Genomic DNA, 17,194 nt, shown 5'->3' with positions numbered 1-17,194 from the left:
CTAGAGCTGGATCTAACTGCTGCTTCCACCCTCTCAAATGAGCACATTTAACTGTTCCTCTAGAAAACTTTTCTATAGAAGATAGGACAGCCTGTGATATGACACTTGTTAAATTATGACTAGAAATTAAAGGAAACTAAATTAAGCAAAGTGGCAGATGAGACAGTAATCCACAGTTTGTTCAAAAAATGCTGGAAAGGATCCTCATTCTCCCAGTAAGAATATGAAATATTATCTACTTAAGCCCATGACACAGAGTTCCAGAATGCACAATTCATATTTTCTATTTATTTTCTTTTTTGTTTCTTCTGGATAATTCTGGTTTTTGTCACCCAGTTTGGTGGAACTACTGAAGCTAGTGTTCTGCTCAACATTTGCCACTTTGTTTTGCTCAGTCCTAAAAATCACCAGCCTTCTTTGTAAGTGCACAGAGTCCTTTGTGACCACCAGGACATCCAGGAGGGCAGTCACTCCGTGAAGGCAAGTGTCCAGTGTGATATCATTCATTCTGCTCTAGGGTGTTTATTTCTGGAATGCTGCCCAGTTACTTCTGACAAACTGGTTATGCTGCAAGCCCAATAATGAGTTGTGACACAATTAAAAATGAGGGGATTTTGTACCAATTTCTATTAATTTAAAAAGACTGATCCAAGTTGCTTCTTTTGTCCCCAAGAGAAGTGCATCATGAAGTCTACAGATTGTGCTGCTCAAACAGTAGGTTTTTCCTTTCATTTGGGCAAATAGCCAGGCAATGAAGAATTTCTTATCCAGAAGAACTAATGGCTGCCTCTGTCACCTTTTCCCTTCAATTATTTAGACTTCCTCCACACTTATGCTGGCTTCCTGCTGGCAGCCGTGTGGACTGTGTCTATTAATCATTAACTGTCATTGTGCTTTAAAAGAAGGAAAGTGAAAAGATTTTTTAAGAACAAAAATAGACCTTTCTTTTTTTCTCATAAAAAATAAATGACAGTTGTGTGCTACCTGGATTTACAATGTCTTCAAATATATTTCCTTAAGGAATAATTAACACCCTGGACAAATGAGCAAATTGGTTGATCCAAGTAAATACGTATTCCAGGGCTTCCTTTTTCCTGTCATATCAAGCTCCAGTAGCCTCTGATAAAGCTTAAAAGGCATCCCCTGCCACCAGCTCCAGACAAATATCAGGAGAACAGGACCACCTTCTCTGTGTAGCACTGAAGGCTTAGACCATTAAATCAATGGAAAGCTGTCTCTTCCCAAGGACCCCCTTCCCTGCTTCCCAGGAACCCTCTCAACAGTGTGTGCTCTTTGTCCTCCTGTAACAGACTTAAAAATCATAATTCTTAAACACTGTTAAAATCACCAGAGGACTTTGTCCTCTTAGCAAAGTGTGCAAAGAAGGAACAGCTCACCTGCACCACCAAAGCCCCCCCTCCCTAGGGTGTATGGATCCAGTATGCCCCCTGGATTTTGGGAAATTGGACTGTGAGCTAAGCCACCTGGCAGGACCTTGAGATAAAACAAAGATGGTTCTGTAGTCCAATTATCTCAGGTGTAAGAAGACAAACAAGGCTGGGGGAAGGTATAGCCCACAGACTCATTTGCTGAGCCTGGGTTTCCACACTCTTTCCCACAAACCAAGAGGGTGCAGGAGAGTTTTTGAGGTAATGGCAAAATCTCTAGTCTGCATAAAACAGAGGAAGTGAACATCCACCACCAAAGATTACAAGCTGAGTTTTGGGCCAGATAAAAAGCAGACCCTGCAGATGGTGCTTTTTATGTGCCAATTGTCTTTTCTTATATGAACTATCTTGGTTGTAGAACTCCCCATCACCCCAAGGGAAGATCACATTCACATGAGAGGCATCTCTCATGTCTCAGAAGGGTGCACAAACCATCCAAGACCCCTGAAGTGCTCCTCAGATACACTTCTGAGGCCTTCCAACAGAGGACTGCACACAATCCACAAATGTTACAACAGATCCAGTGTTGTAAAAGACAATGTCAAACTACCCCCAGGGAAGGTGCTTGGGCATTCCCACCTGCACTTGAACATATCCTAACTCATTGAGCTCTGAGTTTTGTGGGACTCTCACCACTGAGAAGACCAGAAGAAGAGGACCAGTGGGACACTACTAGATCTACAGAAGTAGTGACTATCTTTCTACTTAATTTGTCTTTCTGTTACTTTCTCCCCCCCACTCTCTCTTTTCCCTATTTCTTTCTATCTCTCTCTACCTCATATTTACTGTTAAATAACATCCTTACTATTGGCATATGGTCTTGTTTGCACCGTAATTTGGGCAGAGGCATCTCTAAAAACTGCAATAATTGGATCAGAACACCTCCCGTGCTATCCTCCCCTGCATGTCCTCCCAAATGGCCTTCTCACTGAGGAGTCCACAAGAACATTCCAGGTCCAGATGATGTTTCTCTGAGCTTGGATTCCCCACAGTTTGTTTTCCTAGCAGTTCTTCCTCAGTTGTGTGCTACTCTGTAGCAGAGCTGAATGCGGGCCTGTACCAGGCCAGACAGAACAAGAGCATTCCCCAAGCCTTGAGTTTAAGAGCACATAAAGCTCAAGCCATGTCTGCAAACAGGAGAAGAGTCCAACATCTACTTCAATACATATGCTCAATTTTGCTTCTTAGAGACTGAAAAGCCACTATAAGCAGAAAATCACATCAAAATGCTGCTATTCACTGCACACTGTTTTTCACTGTTTTGAAATACACTACTGCCACATACCTGACCCAGTCACTCCAATAAATAATTCATTGTATCTCTCACACCAGTGCTTTCCTACAGGGTCCAAGAAAACAAGATTTCAGAGAAAATAACATGCCCATTGAAAAAAATGGCCATTTGAGTGTACATAATGAAAATCCCCCTTGAGTTGTAGCACATGCTGATAGAGATAGAAGTCAGCCCCAGTTGGAGAGAGAGAAGTGAGGACTGCAGAGAGCTGAATCTATATGGCAAAAAAAAATGTTGTCATTGATCATCTTAGTGTGTCCTGAAAACACAGCAAGACTCTGATATGTAACAGCTATGAGGTGCCATCTGTTTCTATACTGTTTCAAAATGTCCCAAAAGCCCTTAAGAGTATGAAAGTAAACAGCTTTATACATTCCATTGTGATACATAATTAAGTTTGTGAGAAATAAGTTTATTAAATTTTGAGAGACTTTACTATTGTCAGACATTTTCAGTGCTATTTTCTCTGAACAATCATGATAGTGCTGCACTCTGAAGGCACAGACAGTCATTTGCTCAACAAATTATACAGAACTGTGCTTTTATCTTCTGAACAGCTCAGCTGCCCATCTCCTTTGGAAAGCAGCAAGCATCCTCTGTAACACCTTTTCTATGAAGAATGAAACTTTAATTCAATCCTAAATACAAGTCACACCTATGTCAAGAAACCTCTGTGCTGCTGATGTTCCAAAATACTGCCAAGCAGTATTACTTACTCCCACATTAATTGCCAAGCAGTGCAGCAGAGTTGGACAGAACCAGCAATGCAAATAGCCCCAGCACCTGTCTGAGCTGCTAATGTTTCACACCTCAAAGCTGTGTCTTCAAAGAGAAACATTCAGTCTTAAAAACTCAGTTTTGGTGTTATACCTTAAAAGAAAAATTGAAAAAGGGACACAATACAAACACACCATTCCAGGACACAGCATTTGTGAAAAATTCAAAAGATACTGCTGCTCAAGGGAACCATGAAGTGGAAATCACCAAGGAGGTGCCATGGTAACTTGTAACACCTACCTGCTCTCAGTGATTCAATGCCACAAGTTGAATTTAGCAGAGAATGTGGATCAAAATGCCATTTTCCAGGTGAAGAGTTAAATGGCATCTTGTGCAGTTGTGTTTTGACAGTACCAAAAGTAGTCCTCTCAACACTAGTAGACTCAAGTCCATTGTTCTGGCCAAATTCTGACTTGGTAAATTAGATTCTTTTTTTTTATTAAAATTCTTTCATTTTATGTATCACAACTACTGAAATTTGTAATGGACAACCAGTGCAACCTGGAGGGTTTTATGCTTATGTTTTTCTCATGATTTCTAATGCTGCCATCATTCCTGTGAGGCAAGGAGATACTGCAGCTTGTATCTCAGCTCCCTCACAGCTTACTAATGAGGAAATGATGCATACAAACTTACTGCTAAACCTATTCAGTCATCAGCTGCAGCTTTGACTCCCTAGCTTCTGCATATCCCTGGAAATAATTATTTTCTAAGGAAGGAGGCTCTCAGAAACCATAAGGCTGAATGACCTAAATTAGCAATTATGGAACTAGGGATTCAGCAGCAGCCACAGATGCACCATGATCACCTGGAATTATATCCTTAAATTTCTCAGATGAGCTAATTAACTTGTTTAGTCTTTTCAAATGTTGACAGGCCTTGGAGTTAAATCCTCACACCTTGACCATACCTCATTCAGTAGAAAATTCCATCAGCAAGTTGAAGAGAATACATAACACATATTTGAGGGGTGGAAAAATAAAAAACAAAAAAAAAAAACCTACAGGAAAACCATTGTTGCCATCGTATTGCAGGGGTTCCATACTGTTGTCTCCTTATTGCAAAAGTTTCATACCTTCTTGGTGTTTCTCATGAGCAGCTCCTCAGAGCACTGACTCCTCTTCACAAAGCAGCCAACTGACTCCAGTTCCCCTCTCACCCAGCCACCCCACTCTTTTATAGCGCTCTTCTTCTCATTGGTTACAGCTGTGGCCTGTTAAGGTCAGGCCTGTTTCTAATCTTTGATAATTGGCCCAGCTGCAACTCCTTAGGGGCAAGATTACTTTCTACACTGTCTTCATTGTAGGCATGAGAATTTGTGGTGTAAATACATTCAATGCCCTGCCTGGCCTGGAGGGAATCATCTTCCTGACTCAGATTTAATAATTTGTTTAACTGTATGTGCTTCATTCTAGCTCTGCTCTGTCTCCTACTGAAATCACCAGGTGTGAGCACTCACATCCTCAAAGGAAGGCACTTCTCCTCATCTTTCACATTTTTATGTGCTTTCATGAACAAATTAATTGGGGGGGGGTGATAAAATGCTTTCAATTGCTTTGATTCCTTTTTTTTTTTTTTTTTAAACAGAAAAAGAGTGAAAACAGCCACCTCAACTGAGACTGAAGGAGAATTTGGGGTTGGGTTCCCCAAGCATGCCTGAACTGTCCCTTTGCATCTTCAGGCCTCACTTCTGTCAATAGAAGGCAGCTACAAAAAAGCCAATAAAGCAATTTCTCACACTCCTACCGGGAGAACAAGCTCTAATTCTGAAGAAGAGGGAATTTATTATTTTTAGATTTTTTGTGGGTAGTTGGACACCTTAAAGCAAAGCTTTTACATACTTGTTTTTATAAAAGATTTAAAGCCATCCAACTGGTTTCAGTTGGCATCCAGACAAACAAGAGAAAACTGTGTCTCTTGGAAGAGCATCTGCCAACTCTCTTACACAGGAGAACTAAAAAAGGAGTGATTGCACCCTTCAGGCAGCTCAACTGATAGGAAATATCAAATGGCATGTAAAGCACACTTACCTGCTCACAGAAAACTTGGCAAAGATGGAGTCAGAGGTTGGTGCCTGGAGTCAAGCAGCCACTGAGTGTCCAGGCACTTGTCTCTGCCTGGTACCTGCTGCTGCTCCATCCAGCCCAAGGCTAGCAGGCAGATTGTCTTCCAAAAAATGGAATGCAGAAAAGGAGCTGGTACATCATCTCACCCTAGCAGCAACCTCAAGGACTGTAGGGCTGGGAGCCCTGATACATTTTTGTTGTTGCTCATAGGACAAAACATGTCCTGTGAGGAACAGCTGAAGGAACTGGGTTTGCTTAGCCTGGAGGAGGCTCAGGGTGGACCTCTTTGCTCTCTACCAAGCACTTGAGAGGAGGGTGTAGGGAGGTGGGGGCTGGTCTCATCCAACATACCTAGTGAGAGGAGTAGAGGAAATTACCTTAAGCTGAGACAGGGGAAATTCAGATTAGAGATTAAAGCAAAGGTTTCACTGTTTGGGTAGTCAGCCACTGAAATAGGCTGTCCATGGATGTGGTGGAGTCACATCCCTGGAGGTGTTCAAGACACATCTGGATCTGGCACTGGGTGCTGTGGTTTAGGGGTTACAGGGGCAGTGCTGGGTGGATGGTTGAACTTGATGACCTTAAAGGTCTCTTCCAACCCTGACAATTCTATAATTCTATTTTTGCATCTGCTGGTTTATACACACCTACATTGATGAAAGAACAGACTGATGTAATTCCCTACAATAAGCAAGACATAGCTCATGGAAGAGAGTTATTGAATTATTTAAATAGCTCAGCAGACATGATTGACTGCCAAGAATAGGCTAAACTATTCTTGCTTCTGTAAAAAAAATTTAAATCATTTTACTGAAGCAATGAACCAAATGACCAATTCTTTTTGTGGATAAAGATTATTTTGAATTTAAATTCACCCTTGGATGATGATAGCTGTCTTCACGATTCTTCAGCAAATGTTTTTACATTGAAGCAGTGTAAGGGCCTTCACAACACTTCAGAGCACAGCACTGTACAACTGTGACACGGCAATGATTGAAAAACATGTCTGTGAAGACATTTGGTAATAAGGTACTCTGTGCTCCATCAACTTACAGAAATCACTATTAGCAACAGTAGACTAGACACAGAAATCCACTGCCACCACTTCTGTGCCAGAATAATCAGATTCATGCAAAGACAGTCCCTTTTGTTCTCACTGCTTGCCTCCAAGGTTAGGTACATTGTTCTGGACTTGGAAAGGTGGAGGAGGTTTCCTTTTCCTCCAGCACAGCTGCAGTATCAATTCAGGATCCAGATGAAAAATGATGGCATATACTAAGTAAGACTTTAAAAAGTGACAGATGCTTTTCCAGAACCCCTGCAGGTTAAACAAAGCTTAGCAAGTTTTTTTTCTTTTTTTTTCTTTATTTTGTTCTTAGCACTAAGAAGACAAATTAATGTTGTTATTATAATCCTACTTCCCCGGGCCTTCATATGTCTAAAATAAACTTGCAATGTCAATAAATCCCATAAAATCACATTAACAATGGAGTGTAAATGGCATCATTTTCTATTAGTGCAAACACATCAGAGAGCAGTAATTTTATTCTGCATGTAATGTGCTCAAATAAATAAATACATACACAGGGACACAAATACCAAATCAGATTGTTAAATTTTATTCACCAGCAACCTTGCAACATGAATATTTGGACTTATGCATCTAAAATTGACTTGCCACTTGTGCAGTAGGTGAAGTTCACTTAGAAGAAGAAAACACTCATGAAACCTGCACAGCAGATGGGCCCCTCTTAACTCAGCTGCAGACAGGCACATTCTCCCAGGCTCAGCCTCTCACTAATTTCTGTTTCAGATATGATTCCAAGATTCCTTGCCACAACAGTCTATGCAAAAGCAGTGACACAGAAACTTGGACAGGCTCTCAGAGAAATATCTCAGCCTTCTGTCCTTCCTCTTCCTTTACTTTCTGATTTGTATTTGGATTGCATTTCCTCAGAGAGAGTGCAATGTGCATCTTCTTTGTTGCCATAAGCAACTTCTAGACTCAGGAGCCTTTAGGTCCATCTCAAATGTTGTCATCATATGGGACTTTACCACGCTTGCCACCACTACCAGTATATGTTCCAGAATACTAAAGCTCTTTTTCATTGTCCTAGGAGAAGTGTCTGTCAGGGAGGAGCAGGGGCCACCCCACTGCCCTTGGTGAAAAAGAATAATGAAGTAAAATAGGGAACTGGGGAGAAGAGAAGCTCAAAACAGTTAAGGGAAGTCATGAAGCTCAGAAAGCACAGGGAAAGATGAACTAAAAGTGAATGGTTGGCCAAAAAAATGAAGACAAGGCAGGGAAGGTAGGGGGAGGAACAACAGACAGACACTCACACTGCACAAAAAGCAGACCTATAGCTAGAAAAAGGGAAAATCAGGTGTTGGGCAATGGAAAGAGACAAACACATTGGACAGGAATCTGGGAGATGTATGAAAGAGCTGGTTAAGATAAGCAGAATGGAGAGTAGGATAAAGTCCCTAAGGAAGCAGACACTCAGAGGGTGGGCTAAGGAGGGAAAGTGGGGCTTCATGAGTAAGTTAAAAGCATTTGGGAGCATATTTTGCCTATTTTATTGTAACTACCTTTAAGGATGATGCAGAACCTTAAAATAAAGCAGATTGCAAATTCATTTTTAGCTGAGGTTAGGAATGGGGCAAGGAATTAAAGGAAAAAAACACTTTCACAGCTAAGAAAGTGAACATTGCAGAGGGGGAGGGAATGACATTTTGTCCTGGCTTCTACCCCAGACTTCCTATGATGCGAATTAAGTAATTTAAATTTTAAGGGGTGGGCATTAATTCTAGGTTCTTCATTTTCTGGGGACCTAACTTGGAAGTTCTAAGGCTGATACACAAAAACACTGAACACTCTCAGCTACAACCAAAGCTAATAAAAAATCATGCCTTTTACTCAGTATCTAATACAAGTTACTCTGAAAAAAATGCAGTCCTTGCTGTCTCAGAGAGGGCATCCAAAATTAATTGATACTTTAGGTGTTAGTTTTCCTGTGCTTCGGTGGAACAAGTTTGCTTCAATAATGAAACACAAAACTTCTTCTGGCTTGGGTGTTACTCAGCTTTTGGAAATGCTTATATACTCACTAACTTAGGAAATCATATGGGATGCTTCTCAAGATAAAAACCTGCTTCTAACAGGGTCTTCACAGTGACCTGCAAGCTTGCCTCCAAACACACCCTGACAAAGAACCGAAAACTGTTCATTAACTGAACACCCCTCTTTTCTGCACTGAGATATGAAAAAGGATTGTAAAAGAGAGTGCTGGGTCAGTTAATTATAGGTTGCTATAACTTATGTGCAACAGGGTAAAATTTAAAGGCATGCAGACAAATTTGAATTTATTACTGCATACTCCATGTGAGTTTAGTTATCCATATGTTCTTGTGTGTCTTTTGAGTGTGTACATGTGTGTGTGCACCTATGCTTGGGGAGTGTACATCTACATAGGTGTGCAAGAGAACTCTTAACTCTGCATGAATTAAAAGGGCTTCTTTTAATCTTCCAGTAGAAACTAACACACACCCCAAAAATTAATCATGTTATTTTAGGTCTGAAAAACCTTTTAATCAAGCATGAGATGAGATAAAATCATAGATGTGCTGTAGCCGCTTACAACATTAGAGAAAAGGCTATGTTTCCCTTGCCCAGTTTCAAAGAAAACAGAAAATTTCTAAAGGAGATTTAAAAAAAAAAATCCACACCAAAAAAACCTAAACAAACAAACAAAAAACCCCAGGGTGCAGACCTCTTCAATTTCCAGTCCGTTGTCAAGCCAGGGTCAAAGCAGATTCCCAGGTGCCAGGATTTAGAATAAAATAACTGAAATTTGAAGGTGGGAATGAAGTACAAATGTGCTTACAAAGGTACAAACCCAATCAGGTATTAAGCTCTCTCTTTTCCTTGAAATACAAAATAATCTGTGTATTGTAGAGGTCCATAATCACATTGCTTGACTGCTCCTGAAAGCCAGGATTGCTCTTATCCCTTCACATTTGTAAATCATATTCTAGGCTGGAGTCCTCTCCTTAGCATTTGTGAAAGTGATTTGACAACCTAACACATATCCCATTACTGCATATTCAAAAGCAAAATAACAAAAGGGAAAATTAAAAAAAGCTTTATGAAATTGTGCAAAGAACACGAAGAAGTTAGCAGAATTTTATTACAGGCTCACCCACAAGAAAAATGTATTCCTGGATTAAAAATATGGAAACTCAAACTTGTCCCTGTTTTATGAAACCCAAGTTTAGCATCCTCTTTTGGATGAAGTAATGTAGGTGTTACACAGTGTCAGAACATTCCAATGGGCCAGCGTGGGATAATCTGCCTCCCATAAATCTCCTTTTGATGACACAGTGACTGACTAAAGTTGCAAAGTCTAACGAAATGCAGTATGTTTTCCAAATTCTTATTATTTCTGATGAGACTAGATTGTCTCTTTTTTTGTAATCCATACACATTTCCTTTCTTTCTATTACAGACCTTGATGTGTGGTGAAGGCTGACCTAACAATGCTTTCAGTGCATGCCTTTGGATGGCACAACAAACCAACTGTGAGCCTAAAGCAAACCAATACAGTGTCACCTCAGCCCCTGCAGACAGCTCACAAATCTCTGCTGCTCCAGGCAGCTCCTCTAAACAGCAGTAGAGCAAGATGACTGTCATTCCTGACAGGGTCTCTGTTACAGCTTGTTAACCACGTGGTCAGTGACACTGAAGTCTCCACCGAGTCTATTAGCAAAGCCTGATACAGCAGCCTATTCACAGCATGGAAGAGATATCCATCCCAAAAGTCTAGAGGTGTCAGAGCACAATCAGTGGAGCAAAGGATGGAAACATTTTTAGCACCCAAAACTGGGTGGAAAATGGAAGCCTATATCAAGGGTGTTAACTGAACCCTGAGATGGCAGTAAAAGATCCATATAGCAATCCAGTACCCATGTAAGATTTACTAAGACATGTCTTATTTCTTGCAATCAGTTTCTTGACATAAATATAAACTCAGTAAATCTCAGCAACTTGTCATTCCTAATTTGCAAGGCTAATAATAACAAGGGAATTTTTAGTGAAGCATGAATTTTGTGAGCTCTCTAGTCTCAGCACATCTGTCCCTGCTCTCCTGCCAATCTAACCATTTTGGCAAAAGTAATACAGCACTGTCAAGAAAAAGGAACAGAGGAGGAGCATGTAAAGTTTCTCCACTTAATTTCAGCAGCAGCAAGTTGAAGCAGAGACAAGCACAAACAGATGGGATGTTCAGACAGCCATGGCCATGGCTCCTGTAGTAAGGAGTTTGCTCAGTCTCAGCACATCAGCACCTTGAGGAGAATGGTGCCTGGGGAAAGCACTGAGTCCTCATTAAGCTGCCAAAAACAGGCACAGAGTCACAGGGTCTCGTTCTTGCTTAGAATGTGATTTTATTGCCTCCTTCTGTCTGTCGCTCTAGGCAACTGCCTTCATCGCCTGCTTGTAAAACTGGGCCAGCTTGCTGGGGAGCAGCAAAGTAACACTCAGCTCTGAGTTACTATTTCACCAGATGATGTAACTCTACACAGGAATCTTTTCATTTCCACACAAAAGATGAGATGCTGGTCAATTTGCAGACTCTTAAACCTTGATTTTTGACCTGATCTTAAAACTTTGCCTTCCCAACTCCTGCAAATAGTTACTGGTCTGGAATGAAGACAATAGCAAGATTGCACATGCGGCCCCCAGCAGAACCAGGCTCTAAATATCTGAGGAGAACTGATGGGTATTTTATGTATATACCACAGTGCCTGTATTTTAGTGGAAAAACACTTTACTTGAAAGATAAAAATGAAACTCCTCAACTATTGTGGCTTGTCACATACTTGGTATAGTTTTTTCCAAAAGTGCCAGCTACAGGTATGCCTTCAAGATACTGAAAGTACCTCAGTATCTTGAAGAAGTACTGAGCCTGTCTCCACTGACAGCAGTGAGACTGAAATTGAACTACTACCAAGTGCTTTTGCACACTCCACAAGATATATTGAAGTATTAGAACACATATGAACAAGAACTTAAATTTAGCTTGCAGACAGAATAAGTGTTTCTTATAGCTAAGTTTGCATTGCAACACTACCTGTAGCATATCATTCAGGTTACTTCCCAAGCTCTTCAACATAGCAGAACCGATCTTAATGTTCATTTTCAGACAATTTGACTCAGAAAATTGGTTTTAATTTGCAGACCCTTATCATGCTGGGTTTAAGCCAAACAACATTGTTTTACTGACCACGATGGATGTGAATCAGGACTACTGAACTGTTCTTCCTACATTCAGTATCTTACCATTTCCTATGGGACTACTCAAGAAATAAAGCACCACTCTATTTGAGTTACAGCAGGATCAGACCATCAGGAATAACTAGACTTGACTTCATGTGTTTTACCAAAGAATTAATTCTGTTGCTCCATTTAAATGTAACTCAACTCAGAGCAAATAAGCACAGAAGGATAACCAAGAAGCAATGCTGAAAGGGAAAAAACATACACCTAGTGCATATGTGCAAAGATTCATTGCTACTATGCAGATTTATTGTTTTTCAGGATCGAGCCATGTTTATATGAAGTGATTGCAGAATTATAGATCTCTTTTTACTCCTGTTTGACACAAGGAGACTTCCTGCACTAACTTTAATGACAGACGCTGCAGATCTGCTGCAAGTACAATAAAGTCAGGGTGAAAGTTTGGGGATCATGCCTTCAGGCAATGTTCTACCATCTTCCACACAACAAGAACCTCTGCCCAGGCAGCTTCCATATAACTAACGTGGGGACTCAAATACAGACACTGATTTTAACATATCACTTCTAAATTAACAATTTTAAAACCATGTTATTCAATATGAAACAGGATCATTTTGATGTATGCTCATAATGAACACAGAAGAACCCTAGACATGATTTTTGTTTCACATAATGTTTTTTGATATTGTTTTATTTTTTTTTTTTTATTAACAAAGTAAGTATTTTTAATTTGAGAAAAGCTACTAACTAATCTCCCAACTGAGTTCACCCAAAGTGCTTTCATACTGATAAAGTCTCAGGTAAAGCAATAAATTAGTTTCTCTGTAGTCATTTCTTCATCCTCTCCATTTCAACCTCACTGTACTTCATTCCCAGCACTTTATATTCACAGGTGCTAAAGCTTAGGATGTTGAGCCCCAAACACAAACAGATTGAAGCTGGGCAGCAGAAGAGATTACCACTCTGAGGCATCTGTCCATTTCAGCTTTCACAGAGGTGGCAGCTACCGTGACAGAAAGCTGAGTCATGCATAAAGGCAATCCAGTGTACAGATCAAAATAGGAATATAGATCAGCACAGGTTCTGAGCTGCTGCCTGCAAGCTGCACGGACTACCTGCTTCATATGCAACACAGCTATGCCTGCTGCCACCAGCACAGCACCAGCCAGGCAGCAAACAGACAGGGTGAACAGCTGGAAGTGATATGCCTGGTCCCATTTCATTCAGCCTGCGTTCATGAAACAACATATTCAGTTAAAGCTGATGTTGTTGTCAATGCTGTCAAAGACGACATTTCAAAAGAACTCAAATTATGCAAACTCAAGTTTTCAACTTAGTAAAGATGACTGCCAAAAAGTGTCTTAAAAAAATTACTGCATTATGGCTGGCATGGTAAAGGGGTAGATCAATGAGCCTCATCTTCCAAAGAAGCTGTCTGAGAAAATGATGATAACACTAAGGCAGCAGCAATATGAAGTGATAGTCTCTGCATCCTTACCAGGAGCTGCTTCCACAAGCAAATTCCTACCTAAGAACTGCCTAGTAGTTTATGCAGGAGAAGCAAAGGAGATGGCCCAGCTGAGAGTTACTTACTTACGTACTTTGCTGAGAGTTAGTCTCAGCAAAGTACATAAGATGTAACTCAGCCCACACCATAAATCATTTCCTTTGTGCTCTCATTAACTGTCTGCAGCCTCAAGGAGCTGCTTTTCATCTCTGTATTGCAGAAATTACCTGTTCATGACACCAGCCAGAAAAAGGCACGCCTAAGCATATTGGCTACACAAAGGCTAAGGGAAGTGCAGATAAGACCAACAGTCTTGTAGGCAGTGACACATATGAAGCCTCATTTCCTAGGGAATTGCATCTCATGACTGTCAGATTTTTAAACCGAATTATAGCAAAGCTTCAGGCTTGTCTTAAACAGAGCATCAGAGAATCCAGAGAGAAGATAAATATGCATGTCTACCATGACAGGCTTCAAGTGAGATTAGCTCCTTATTGGACACTGCTGAATCATACAGGAATATTTAATTTGGATTAAAAATGGGATTTTTCCAGTTCCTGGACATTCATTTCCCAACAGTTCCACAACCCTTCTACCCAATGCTGACATTTCAACATTAATAGTTGAAATATATCCTGCATATTTTTCCCTTTTTGCACATAAGCACATTCTTCCCTGCCCAGCTACGTTCACAGAATTTAGAGGAATGTTCTTTCTTTGAGAACTAATATCTCAAAATATACTCTTCTGTTTCATTTGTTTGCAATCAGCCCAAAATTTATGGGGTGCAGAACTAACAAAGCAACAGCAAGCAAACAGTACCAAATTTACTCCCTTATACTCATATGCAAATACATACAGGATGCAATTCTACATAAGCCATATTTCTTTAAGAAATCAGGATTTTTTTAAACAAATCTGCTCATCAGTACTTAAGGAACCCATCTGGCTGTCACCTTCGTTTCTGAAGCAGAGATGAGCAGTTTGCTTTCGCCTACTTTATCATTGCCTCCGCAAAAGCCAGCTCAGGCTCCCCTGCTGCTGCCACAGCGGGCAACTCGTCCGCCTGGGACCACGGCAGCGCAGGGGGTAACGCCGGCGAGTACAGGCCTTAAACACTGCGTTTAAAAACACAGTAAGACTGTTTCGTGTACATCGAAAATGCTGTATTGTATATCTGGAAAGAGACAAATCAGCTTCGTATCAGTTACAGCACATGAAACGTATAAATACCACCCGCGTTAAAGACTTTTGTCGCCAGCCTTTCAAACACGGACAAACACCTGCAGAGTGTTTGACAAATCCCTCCGTCGAAGTCTCTATCCTCCCCCTTAGAAGGGATTCCCACGGCCAGCAAACCCACCAGGCTGACTGCAGCCCCGTACCCACCCTTCCCCTGCCCCCAGCCCCTCCTCTCCGCCGTGCTGCCATGTCCCTGCCTGCCCGCCCCTCCCGGGGAGGTTTCTAAACTCCGCGGCTCGCCCAGGGCCCGCTGGGGCTGGGGCCGCCGCTCCGCTCCGCACCGCCCCGCGCCGCCGCCCTCCGGCGGGGACCGGCCCGCCGCCCCCGCCCGCCCCCGCGCTCGGCGGAGCCGCGGCCCGACCCCGCCGCCCTCCTGAATATTTCATCGGCGCTGCCCAACGGGATGCCCCGCCACTGACTGCTGCAAAGGGACCGCATCCCACCGGTGGCGCGTCTCGCTGCTTCCTGTCTCTTTCATTCTTCAAACCGCAGCTTTTCATTTATTCCGATAAATAAATAACTGATTAAAAACAAAGGAAAGAAAAAAGCAGCAAGAGCATCTCTCCTTTGTATCTGAGCAGGTGGGACTCCTGTGCAGGAGATTACGGAACACAACACAAGAAGGGCTCTGAACTCTTCCGAGTCCAAAGGATGAGCCGGCAGCAGTTTTCCTATAAAAATCCGATCCCGGGGCTGTGACACACTCGGAGGAGCGAAGGCGCCGTCAGCCTCACCGGAGGCGTCCCCGCTTTGGACACCGCAAACCCTCGCTGGCGGAGGGGGAACGAGAGCGACTCGCCGGCCAGACCGCGCTCCGGGCGCGCAGCCTCCCGCCGCTCTCCGTGCTGGCCGCGCCCGGCCGAGCGGCGCTGGGGGTCCGGCTGCCGCCGCCGCGCTCGGCACCGCTCCGCCGCAAACTTTTCTGCCCGCGCCCTCCTCGCCGCCGGCCGCCGCAAGGGAGCGGCGCGGGGGCGGCCGGCGCTTCGTCTCCTCGCTCCCGCCGCGCTCCGGCGCCGGGCGGCGGCCGCAGCCCCAGCCCCAGCCGCACCGCTGCCGCGGAGGCAGGCGGCGGCCCCGGGCAGCCCGAGGGTCCGCATGGCCGCTGCCCTTCAGCCGGCGGCGAGAGCTGCTGGCGCCGCCGCGGCGCTCCGGGGGCTGCTCTGAGCCGGCGGCTCGCCCTGCGGGATGTGGCCGGCCGGGGCGGGCGGCAGGCTGCCCTGCCCGCGGGACGCGGCGCTGCGGCGGGCGGCGTTCTCCGGCAACCTCTCCGCGCTGCCGTCCCACCTGGTGCCGAGCGGCAGGAGCGTCCGCGTCTTCATCAGCGCCAACCCCGAAGGTAACCGCGGCTGCCGCGCCCGCCCCGCAGCTCCCCCTGCCGCCCGCAGCGCCCGCGCCGCTCCCCGGGCACCCCCGCTCCGAGGGGCCGCTGCTCCCGGGCACCCCCGCTCCGGGACCGCGGCGTGGCCGGGACCGGCTCCTGCCCCTCTCCGTGCGGCCCCCGGGCGCGGTGAGGGCGCCGGGCCGGGCCGGGGGCGGGCGGTGCGGGGAGCGGTGCGAGGCGGCAGCGGGGTTGTGGGGCGGGCTTTGCCGGGTGTGGGTGTACGAGCTCGGAGCGGGGTTCGGAGGCACCGGTGTAGGTCGCTCCTTAAGTTTGATGTCTGTAAATGACACGCCTGAAAGGCACCGGGGCGCGGGGCATCCTCTCGTTTTTGCGCTGTCGGAGCTGCAGGGCACACGGGGATCTGGAGACACGGAAACGGGCTGCCTTCTAGCGAAGGGGAGGCTTTTCAGGGGGGATGTTTTGAAGAGCTCTCCTGGGGGGTCTGGTTAATAAGAGTTTCCGGTAGATTTCACAGCACAATGAAAGCAGATCTTAACTGGCTGAGGCTACAGCTAAGGTGATCCTTTGATCGCGGCTATACTCTGCTTCCAAGGAAGCATACCTTGAAACCTGCAGTTTTAGCTTAATAAAGTCGGGGTCGTATAGCCAGTATCTGAATTAATTAGGCATCCTGCTGTTTAAAGCCTATTTTTAAAATTACCCTTTGATTCGAGGAATTTGCATGCATTCAGGAGGTGTCATTCCCACTTGTAAGATAGGAGTTGCTGAAGCATATTCCCACTTGAAGCACGGAAATAATAAATTAAGCGTTCACACTTGTGACGTTACTTGTCTGTAAAAAAATGAGCCCACTGTATTCACAATTATCTTTCACACCACCACCCACCACCTTCCTCCCAACACTTCTAATTCAACAATACTGTCACCTTTTATGCAAACATCAGAGATCTGAAAATCATGCCTGAAATGACAAAATAGTTTGAACTTTGAAGTTAAAATTGTCTTGGCACAAATACTTACAGGAGTATGAGAAATAGTGCTCACAAGCAAAAAAACTGGGCATAGTGCTGCTTTGAAGAACTCCCACACCTCCAGCACTTCTTACTTGCTTTCAACACAAGGAAACTCTCTGGTCTCATATTCAACATCTCTGTTTGTTTAAAAAGATGACCTTCTTTAAGGAGGGTATGAAAATGTTTGCAGTTTATTGCTGCAATCCAAGC

At 43.8% G+C, this 17,194-nt stretch overlaps 1 protein-coding gene across 2 annotated transcripts in view; it reads left to right on the top strand.

Annotated features, from left to right (window-relative positions):
• Positions 1 to 15,672: 15,672 nt before the first annotated feature.
• Positions 15,673 to 17,194, top strand: part of NWD2 (NACHT and WD repeat domain containing 2) — a 51,810-nt gene continuing 50,288 nt past the window's right edge. Inside the window, exon 1 of one of the 2 annotated variants that reach the window (XM_077177627.1) lies at positions 15,673 to 16,136. In XM_077177627.1, coding sequence (XP_077033742.1) covers positions 15,815 to 16,136 — 322 coding nt within the window. In that variant the 5' untranslated portion in view covers positions 15,673 to 15,814. The remainder of the gene's footprint in view (positions 16,137 to 17,194) is intronic. The other variant, XM_054633371.2, reaches the window with a different exon arrangement.

The sequence above is a fragment of the Agelaius phoeniceus genome, chromosome 4 (genome assembly GCF_051311805.1).
Source record: "Agelaius phoeniceus isolate bAgePho1 chromosome 4, bAgePho1.hap1, whole genome shotgun sequence".
Lineage (NCBI taxonomy): Eukaryota > Metazoa > Chordata > Aves > Passeriformes > Icteridae > Agelaius > Agelaius phoeniceus.
The sequence above is the reverse complement of the archived record's forward strand: the minus strand, read 5'-3'. Positions and strand labels throughout refer to the sequence as shown.